Source organism: Coptis chinensis, chromosome 9, assembly GCF_015680905.1.
Source record: "Coptis chinensis isolate HL-2020 chromosome 9, ASM1568090v1, whole genome shotgun sequence".
Taxonomy (NCBI): domain Eukaryota; kingdom Viridiplantae; phylum Streptophyta; class Magnoliopsida; order Ranunculales; family Ranunculaceae; genus Coptis; species Coptis chinensis.
In genome coordinates, this window is record NC_141464.1 from 26,312,501 (window position 1) to 26,323,829 (window position 11,329).

An 11,329-nucleotide genomic window follows, 5' to 3' on the forward strand; every position below is an offset into this window, starting at 1 on the left:
TTATATCCTCCTCTTCTTCCTCTATAACTCCTTCTAAAAGAAGTTTGTGATTGAAATGCTTTCTTAACTGGAGAAGAGTCAAACTGCTTCAATCGTAACTCATGAGATTGAAGAGAGCCAATAAGACCATCCAAAGACAAGGTAGACAAGTCTTTAGATTCTTCTATTGCCACCACAATGTATTCATACTTGCGGGTCATGCTTTTAAGGATTTTTTCAGAAACCCTTTGATCTTCAATATTTTCTCCATTTAATCTCAGTTGATTAACAAGAGAGATTACACGGTTGAAGTAATCTTCAACTGATTCAGACTCCTTCATCCGCAACATATCAAACTCGCCACACAGAGTTTGTAGTCTCGCCATTTACACTTTCTCCTCACCTTTGTAGGATATCCCATGCTTGCTTTGATGATGTAGCAGCTGAGATTCTTTCGAAGATAACTTCATCCACAACTTGGTAGATAAAGAACAATGTCTTTTTGTCTTTCTTTTGCCTTTCTTTCAACTCAGTGAGTTGTTCTGCAGTGAGATTTGCTTGACTCTCTAACGCTTCAAACCATACTCGATAATTTCTCACAAATCTTGACACACATACAAGACCTTTATTTGTATGCTCCACTGACTATAGTTCTTCCCACTAAACTTTGGGAGTTGGGGTTGTAACATATTGTTGTTGGAATTAGCCATGGATCTTAACAAGGCTCTGATACCACTATGTTACCAACAAGAGTAACTAGATAACAAATGATCAAGAGAATAAACTTGTTCTCTTAAATACAAACGAACAAATAATGATTACTAATGGAGAAAGAAAAAATTGTTTAATTCATTCGATGATTTTGAAATGTGATTACACACCCTATTTGTATGTGTGCTTTTGCAACTCCCACATTAATGCCTAACTCCTACATTAATGAAACTTATTATATTTCAATAACACATATTGTCTTTAACCACACACAAGTGAACCGCATCATTGCTGAAAAGAATATGGCATATTAACTTCTAACAGATTTTGCCAGTTCTTCTAATCAAACAAATACAAAGGTTGCACATTACGGATGCTTCATTATGCTTTTTCAATAGGTATATATCATTTTCAAGGACAAAGCCGTATTAGATGTTTAGATGTATTGGGCGGTTGGTTAATGAGAGTGATATATTTGTTTTTTGTTCCATTGAGCCATTGCTTGAATTGAAGGCGAAATGAAAGTCAAGTGAATTCTTAGCTAAAACAAAATGACTATACATTTTGCTTAATATCACTGCCATTTAATAGGTAGTTTCGTTTGAACTTATTCAAGTTCCGCATGTGACTATTGGTAAAAATTGAACTGAATTGTACTGTTTGAGACTTTAAGACCTTCTATGATTGTAGGATTGAGTACGAAGAAGATAATGTCGAACTCATTTTATAGGACATTACAAATCTAGTGAAAAAGGTTGAATTCATGATTCCCACATTAAGACTGAAAGCAATACAGGCCACGTGAACATTTTAGGTGATAGAAGTTGACATTTACATTGTACTTCTGTGATATCCTCTTTTTAATATCTACACCTCAAATACAAGTCTTAATTCAAAATTACTTCTCTCAAGTTGCTATCCAATAATATATAGTCGACTAACAGAGGATAGGAGTAGCCGAGTAGGTAACCCCTTTCCTTGTACGTCTTTATTTCTATTGCAGTCTTACTCATTGTGCTACATTCTGCCTGTGGTATTTGAGCACTGGTTATATCTCGGTTGAGCACTGGTTATATCTCGGTGCAGATCGGGGATAATCCGTCATTCCACAGCTAATTACAACTAATTTAGATAGACTGTAAACGTAAGAAGTGCAGCCTTACCGTTAAAACAAAACTAAACCAATATTTTCACATTCTGAAATAAATGTCTTATTCTTCGAAAATTTTGAGAAGTTGTCTACTTACCCTCTACACTCTCTTCCATTCAAGAAATGCTCCATAATTCCATTGAAAGAAGATTTGGAAATTTGGACAGTGTGGTTAGTGGAAAACGCAAGTTCCAGAAAATTAAGTTTCCATCTCTCGGGTTCCCCTATTTTCTTTATATTTTTTGTTTAATTTCCTGCAAAATTGACTGTTGCAAACAAATTTAGTTATCAGGGAAGGCAAAAATGATAGATGTTGCTTGCAAGATTAGCAGAAAACAGAAACTAACATATATTATTGAAGGATTAGACTCGTCTAAACGATAATTAAGATTCTTCAGAACACATCAATCTCCACGTTATTTTTCATGTATATGTATATTAATTATTGTTGCCATGAATACAAAACTCCTGCATGTTTACACATCACAATCACAGTAATAATAAACAAAAAGAAACAGATACATGTGTTGCTTATGGTTTCAATAGAGAGCTTCCTTCTTTGATGAGAACGAACACGCTTCCAGCATCTCCTCTTGAGACCCTCAACTCTTCATCAAGATATGTGGTGAGCAACCAGGACTGAGCATTGTCACTGGTGATGGGGAATTTCAATGGTGGTCCATTAGAGATAGTCTTGGCGACAGACGATGCTGTATCTTGAAGAGATGTGATTAAACCTTTTAAGGGGGACAAATCAATTTTCTGTCCCAGAAACTCCACATCCTCTGGTAACACTATGGAGTCCGTTAATTGTGGTGTCCCAATGATGCCTTCTTCAAATTTGATCTGTATTTATTCAGATCAACCAAATTAATGATTTTATGAACGATTATGAAATGCATTTAGTTTTCAACCATAGGCCCATAGCCAGGCAATAGTAAGTTGGTCCATCAGGTGATTCAGGTCACTGAACTGCACGACTATACTAGCTGTGTTTGTGTGGCCTAATTAGTACACACACATATATATATTTTAAGAAAAACTTAAAGAAATTTACTTGGACTTGCAAATGCCACAAGAAGCCTGGAAGATACTAGTCGGCTGGGGGTGTTTTGTCTTTCCATGATTTTGTTTTCAGCTCCTTAAAACTAGACACCAAACAAAGAGTACAAATTTGTTTATGGTAGATTCTGGACAAATCAACGACACCACAAATAATAATGGAAAAAACAAATGTGGGTCTTAAAACTGTAATTTACTAGGGTACAAATTTTGCACAGTAGCTAGAGGTCAAAGTGCACCACACTTCCGTGGAGGTCTCAATCTGAGTTTCCACCAGGACCATACCTCAGATCTTTGGGCGATGCTCGCTATGCAAGACCTTGTGGGTGCCTCAGAATATTGGGGGATGCTCACTTAGCCAGACCTCATGGGTGATTAGTGTTGCGAGCTAGAAAATGCCGGGCATGTGCAAGTGTGACCATAGTACCATACTACTATACATTCTAATAAAGAGGTTCAAGTAATTATTCCTGTGGGTGCTGAGACTCAGGACTATGGGCCGGTACCAGTACTCGGGGTTCCCGTTTGTCACCTAATGTGGCCAGCTAAAACTTGCAAGGCATGTGCAGCTAATTAAATGTGTGAAATCATAAAAAATTGTATCCTCAGGGTAATTAAATGAGTTGATGCCAACAATTGAAGAATCCGATGTTCATAAAAGCATATACTGAATCAAAATACAAATAAAGAGGGTTTGCTAACTAAATTAATCACTAACCTGAACACGTTGAGGACTTCGAACTTCAAATTTAGCATTAGTGCTCAACGAAGTAGTAGCCAACGGTCCAGAAAACTGCACCGAATTCTGAACAGTTAAATTCTCTGAATCAATAGTTTGAGATATCTCCTCAACTTTCACTAGAGGCAAAGTTCCTCTCGCCAACAACGGAAACAACCCCACAAAAGATGTGTACCTGAAAAAACACAAAAAATATCAACAAAACTAATCAAGAAAACAATTAAAGATGATTTGAGGACAAAACTTACGCTAGAATCCATTTTCCATTAAGAAGAGTCAAGGCTTCAGTTGGAGCTGGAGTTGGGTTCTTGGCTTCGAGTTGCGTGATGAGCTCGATAATCTCGGCTCTTGTTTCACTACTAGCTTTCAATCCCCTATCTGTACCGTAAAGTGAATCGATCAAAGCTTTTTTCAATATATCAGTTTCGGTTGGTTCAGGCTTTGGTGGTTCAGCTACTGCTGTTCCAACTCCCTCGCTGTCGTTGGTCTCAGGAACCAACTCATAATCACTATCATCACCAACAGCTCGTAGTTTGAACTTGGGTATGCTTAGATGATTGGACCAAGTGATTGAGTATTTAGAGAAGTTGTTGATATTCTTGGATGTAAGTCTGGTGATGGGACTTTTGGTAGTGGTTTGAGGTTTGGGTGTGGTTGAGATGGTTTTGCAAGTGAAAGAGTTGAAAGTTGAAACAGTAGTCATTTTTTATCAACTTGATTCAACAGATTCTAGAGATACCAGAATTCACGAAGGAGAGTCAAATATATAGAAAATTGGGTAATCTCCCAAACAGGATATGTAAACGTCCATTTCTTCCAAATCCAGTGGTAATTTTTACCAAGTCAACTTCTGTTGTCTCTTTTGAAAACCCATACAAAACACAGTCTCTCCCAAGCCCAAAATATCTAATTCGGTTAATATTTCGATGTACTCAAAAACCGATATATATCAGATATATCAGAAATATCGGAGATATCTATTTTTTTGTTGACCAGTCAAAATTTTGTTTTGTATGTCGATATATCGGAAATAGCGTCGATTATATCGAAAATATCGTCAATATATCGGTCAAAATCAACAATATTTGGTCAAAATCAGCAATATCGGTCAAAGTCAACAATTTATTTCAGATATATCGTATATATCGGTCGATATATATCGTTATATCGGAAATTGTGATATATATTGGGAAAAAAATGATTCAATATTTGGTTGAGATATACCGAATATTTCTGTGTCGGTGTACTAAAAAAACGATATATATCGGCGATATTTTGGGCCTTGGTCTCTCCTAGTCTCTTCTAATAAGAGCAATCCTAATGAGTAGTCATTTTTGGATCTTTGCCAAAGTGACTCTCTTGAGTCAAAAAGAGCTTCCCAATGCAAGGGTCACTTTGGATGTAACTTGTGACAATGTAACTTTGAGAGTAGCAATTGCTACATCAAAAGTTACTTAGTTGTGAAAACGGGCCGGAATCTAACATTCTGTCTTGCATGTTTTTCCTTATTTCTCGTCGATAGTTTACATATTTTTGATATTTCACGTGTTTTTAATAACGAGACAGAATCTAACAATCTGTCTCACATATTTCTGTTTATTTATCGTTGATATTTCACATGTTTTTACATTTAATTTGTTTTCGACTTTTTCTCTCTCTTTTGGACGGGATTTTAGATTATGCCTGGTTTTTGTAGTTACCTTTGTAATGGACAACCCATGGTAGCTTATACAAAACATGGGCAACTTATCCCATATGTCGTCTATGTGGATGTAACAAAGTTGCCCTTGCAAAGCAAGTCCAATGGGAGTATGGGACATACTAAAAGTAGGACTGTCAACGGAGCGAACTTGCACATGGTTCATTTATGTCCAGGTCCGGCTCAAATCATATTTGCATTTAGATAGTCTAAGCCCGGCCTAGGTCTCGTTAGACTTTATCGGATTTGGCGCTCACCTAAGTTCGATAAGATTACATCGAAATAGTTTGCTTTTTTGTTAGGGTTAGAACAGTAATACCTATATTTCTCTACACTCCCCTTCAAACCTGAAATATACACATTTTAGGCATGCAATTACAATAATTAACTAGTAGATAAGAGCCCATGAGCATATATATACAGCTATATCACATAAAGTATCCCTTCCAAATACAAAGGTATAAACCTCCAAGGTTCAACCGCAAGCATTTACATCCGTGAATAAGCACTCGCAAAAACATCAACAAACAAACAAAATGCTTTGGACTCGTAGGATTTGGTAGCTCCATAAGGTTCCAAGCACATATGTTATGGAATCTCCAATAAAAAAAATGCTCATCAGCTAGAGGTAGCTCAAGAACTAGGTGCAACGAACAATGAAAGAGCTAGCTAGACCAACAAGAACAATGGCTGAGTTAGATCCAAGAATCAAAAATAAACAAATAAACACCAATTATAGCATCAAAGGTGATGTATCCAAGCAAATTATGAACAACTTGGGAAGATACAACCAAACCAACTATAGAGAACTTCATTTCAAAGCTAAATCCCGACCATCCAAAACTCCCTCTCAAATCTAAAGACATCCCCCAATAAGCATCTTATCACATACAGATAAGATAATGGTAGCATAAAAAAACAATGAATTACCTCAACAACAAATAGTAAAAGTCTATGAAACACCAAAATACTCAGCACCATTGCAAGCGTAAAAGGAAATCAAACTCTAGAAGCGAATTGTACAATTTGAGAGGAGGGGAAGATCATATCGCATAAGAAACACTTAACCATCCAAAGAAAAATCAATGCAAAACTAAACAAGTTTAAGGTTTCCATCATACTCCTATACCAAACTTGGATATATTCATATACCAGCAATCATCATATCAAACAAATCAAATCCGAACCCTCTAAGAATTATCAATAGAAAAACTCCATTCAATTCAAAAATATGCATAATAGTCAACTGCAAACAATTGCCCAGAAGTCTAGAATAGACTACTTCAAATTAGATTTCGAGCTATAGTTTATTGGAAAGCTTGTCGAATCTAGTTTCTAACGCAAAAAATAGAACAATTTTTCAACTATTGCGTAAAAAGATATGGCAGTTTTTCTACGGGGTGTTAGATTTCGGTGGGAAAATTTTCAATTACGAAAAAGAAGGCTTAGCTTGCAAAACGAACGAACATACCTTTGCCAAAACACACTTTCCTTATTATATGCCACTAGAGGAAGAGAAAAGCAATTTAGACGAGAATAAAAATATCTTCGCCAGAATCATCTGGCCACCTACCAGTTATCGGTCCTCGGAATCCGGCCACCGGTGACTAGAAAACGTGAAGCCCTAAGTCTAAACAATGGCCTAGAATTTAGGTAAGGGTAATTCGGTAAAATTAGAGATAAGTTTAGCGATTGTATATTCGCTTGTGTAAACTTGGTGATATTATCTTAAATTTTGGTACTAATTTTGTAATTTTCTTATGTATAGCTTAATTTAGTTAGAATGGAAATACCAGTATTAAGAATTTTATGGGTGATACACTTTTTCTTATGATATATTTGTAGTTCAAATATGAGCTTAGGGGCATTTATGGAAATTTACATTTTCAATAAAAATCTATCATTGGTACAAATATAATGTGGAACTTGTTTGATTTTTAAGTAAATTGCCAAAATATGTGAATATGTGGTAAATTAATAGTTGAGTTTGGGGAGTAGTTCTATTCAGACTCCCTCAATAACTCCCTTGGGATTCCATTTCCCACATGGCATCCAAATCCTATTCTCTTTCCAAAACTCAAAAAACAAAAATATAGAAACAAATAAATTACAAATAACTTACCTAATTAAATAACTTATAATGACCCAGATTTTCATTAAAAGGTAATCTAGTCATTTTACATGCAGTGTTGCTTATAGAGCTGTATATATTTTTTTTATTGGGTAATAGCATTGGACTTGTCTTGTTATCAAAATTTTGATGTGAGCTTGTGTAATTGTGTTTGACATGAATAAATTTGTTAAAAGTTGGTACACAATTAATGCCCAGTTTGTGATTTGTTTGGTGTACTTGTATTATTTCAATGTAAGGTAGTTTTTCTATTAGTATGCTAGTAGTCTCATAATTAAATTTGGTTAGTGACACAAATAACTTAGCTTATTAATGTTTAATTTATGTGGGCTTGATTTGTTGATGGACTAATGGTTTTTCTCAAGTTTCACAAGTAACCGAATTCTACAAATACACAAGTTCCAATCAAAAGAAAAACTAAACAACCAATATTAACCTTCTCTTGAATTATTGTAGTACAGTGAGAAGTGTGCCTTCCAAAAGTTGTGTTACGTTGGAAAGCTTTTGAATAAGAGGATCAAAGAGAGAAGAGAAAAAGGGTGAAGGTTTTTAAATTTTTTAGGGCTTAATAGCTATTTAAAACTAAAAACTATTTGATTGAAGAAGAAGGGTTTAAGGTTGATTTATAGAAAACTAAAAGGAGTAGAAGTAAAAGTTTTAATAAGAGGAAACTATGAAGAAGGGGATTGAGGGGGGTTCATCTCACCATTTAAGAGAACCCCCATCATTATAATCTTGTTTTGCTTAAGCTTTTCTTTTCATTAACTCATAGTGAAGTTAATGAAGCATGAAAAACTTGTAAATCCCTAAAGAAATCACACGTGTCCATGCTCAACTTCTTTGGTAAGTGAAGTTTTATCTTACCCTCATCTCTAAGTGGGTTGATAAATCTTCTAACTCATCTATCATCTTGAACTATTTTGGAGTTCAAGGGGAAGATGAGTTCCTGAAGTTTAAAGCTCAAACAACTCCATTGATGGAGATTCTCCTCTAGCTACTTTGGCTTACCCCATACACCCTGAGTCTAAATAATGGCCTAGAATTTAGGTAAGGGTAATTCGGTAAAATTAGAGATAAGTTTAGCGATATAGCAGTTGATCATGTCTATAGAGAAAATAAATTCTTTTGATCATAATGTAGTCATAGTGCCTTTCCATTTCCAGATTAATTTTGTTTGATCCTATACGCTGCACATGGAAGAATAAATATGTTTTCTATATTTTTCCAGTCCTTGTAGTAGTACTCTTGCCACCGAAGGATGCATAATGTGGTTGTCCTTTTTATCTTTTCCAATGTGTGATTGTCTTGATGAAGTATGTCGCGCCTGTTGCACGTCCGCTTTTTGTTTGATAGGAAAACATGTTAAATGATTTTGTCTGATAGAATTTCTACTTGATTTTATGTTTTCATGGCAGGGTAGCCATTAGTTCCTTTAAAGGGAATTGTTATCAGCAACGTTTTGGCGAGTTGCATAGAATTTGGATTATGGTATGCTTATCTATGCTTGATTTGTTGATTAGTAGAACTAAATATCATTGATTCCACTCCATCTTTTAATTTTAATAGTAATCACCTAATTTCTTTTAACTTTTGTGGTTACAGATGTAGATTTTTGTCAATACTCTTATTGGAAGATGCAATGGATGTTTGAAGCCACTATGAAGATTGTTTTGCATTTGCTAATGACTGTGTTTAGTTGTATTGACAATTCATACTATGGGGGCTATAATTCCGAATTTATCCAAATTGATATGTTAAAACTTTGATTCTTACATCTTTTTTATGTTTCTATGGTTGTTATTTTGCACGTTTTTTTGGTTCTTTGTTGACTGCAAGTAATCAGGCCCAAAAACCATGTCCATTAGGTTTAGAAGTCATCCTACAAAAGCAGCTTTGTGACTTTTATAAAATGTTGCAATAGCGTATTCATAACAATTTGAAACAATCGCATATTTTGTGACATTCTCAAAATGTTACATAACTTATATTCGTAACATTTTGTAAATATGTTACAACTTTTGTAACAAGGGTGGGATTTTACAACATTTAATGAAATGTCACGAAGGTCTTTCGTAAAATTTTGAAAGTGTAACAAAAGCTCATTTCTATTGTAGTGACATCTAGGTAAACATATTTACCATCAAGTTTAAGCTTTACAGTTTTGGGAAAATCAAAACTTAGAGGAATAGTAACACAGACCTTTGCAAAATTGAGTATTTTCTTCTGTGATGTTGCTCCATCCATACATAAGGGCTCTCCAATCAGACTTGCCAAGTATGAGAGTCCATTTTTAGTCCAAAGTTCTCTAGGGACTTTGAAGAGTTTGGCCCAAATTGGTACTATGGTGACGTTGTTTCTTTGTCCTTCAACCTTAGGTGATCACCATGACCACCGAACAACAAAGATCTTCTCTATAGTGAAAATGGGGCCGCCTTCAAGGACCATATGTTTATCTTCTATAATTGAGAAACTAATGAAGAACATATATCTATCCGTTGTGATATCCATAAAGCCTTTGAGTTTCCAAGTTTTTTCCAGAGTACTCTTAACAAAGGGAAACCCACCCCATTCGCTTATCTAGAAAGTACCCTACTAGAGTATCTTTCCATTCAATGATACCTTCATCAATAAGGTCTTGTGGAACTACAGTTGCACATACCATCTTCAATGTTGGGTGTACAACTATTTAAAGAAATATTATTTGAAGAAGAAGAGTCGGAGCTTCGGAAAAGAGAACTCCACATAGGGCGGGCGGGGGGGGGGGTTGATAACGAGCCCAAAACTGTAGTTTTAACCCCTTAATAATACTAATTTTTGACCAATTATGCGAGTAATAAATAAGAGTTAATGCTAATTACGTGTTTTTATGTATTTCAGGCATGGAACTCAATTATGTGCAGAAATGTGCCATTTTGGCGATATAAAGGAGCAAAGGGTTAGTTGCTAAGAAGTTCTGTGATAAAGTCCAAGATTCAAGGAGAAAAAACTTTTATGAAGCCCGATCAAAAGCTTAAAAGTCAACACGGGCAAAAACAGTGCACAAGTCAGTAGAACTTCCGAAGACCATATCTTTGGACTCAGGCCTCGGATTTGGGCCTACCTTACGTCAAAACGACCAGCTCGTAAAGAGCTTTCCAATGGTCCAAGCCTTGATCCAATCAAAGGAGCAGAAGGGGACGAAAAGCCTGCTGAAATCAAAGCCAGCTGAAACGGGCTCTGTGGACTGAAGAAATTGGGCTTTGGGCTCGATTTTCCGGCCCAAAACATGAGACCTCAGCCCATGCACGAAATTGTGGATCTGGTCTCCTCCTTTACATAAAAACAAGACTTAGCTCTTAAGAAAAAGATTGTTAGATAGTTTAGAATAGAAAGTAGCCATTAAAATAGCTTGTAGATCTAGTTTTTTAATTCAATTAGTTAAATTAATTAGTTTCATACATTGTTTTAGATTAATTCTTTGAACCATAGTTCTTCATTGATTAGATAAATAAAATAGTTATTTCTTGTTCATTTCGATTTTGTCATTTAAAATTGTTAGATCTAATTTCAGTTATTGTTATTCAATTCTTAGTTATTAATTTAGAATTCAATTATTGTTTAGTTAAATTTAATAAAGTTATAATCTTTATATTACGTCTAGTTTTAATTCACATCGTAGTATAATTCTCACCATTGCTCTCATTAGACTTTGAATAGATTAGTCAATCTAGGAAACTTGAATGCTAAAGAACTAAGAGTGGAACGAACTTTTTACTCCACTCTATTTCGATAGAATTGAGAGTATAGAAATCTTTGATAGCAACACTTAATTAAGTTTAGTTTCACTTGCGTTTTGAGTTTCATCATTCATTTCGTAGG

The 11,329-nt window shown here is 35.1% G+C and overlaps 1 protein-coding gene across 1 annotated transcript; it reads right to left on the reverse strand.

The window, feature by feature from the left end:
- Nucleotides 1–2,173: 2,173 nt before the first annotated feature.
- Nucleotides 2,174–4,493, reverse strand: LOC147475357 (light-induced protein, chloroplastic-like). The gene is made up of 3 exons (XM_086582442.1): nucleotides 3,890–4,493; nucleotides 3,621–3,816; nucleotides 2,174–2,686 (listed from the first exon to the last, which is right to left on the reverse strand). Exons 1-3 carry the CDS (start codon nucleotides 4,342–4,344, stop codon nucleotides 2,372–2,374), a joined length of 966 nt encoding a protein of 321 aa, XP_086438568.1. The 5' UTR covers nucleotides 4,345–4,493; the 3' UTR covers nucleotides 2,174–2,371.
- Between the last annotated feature and the right edge of the window lie 6,836 nt (nucleotides 4,494–11,329).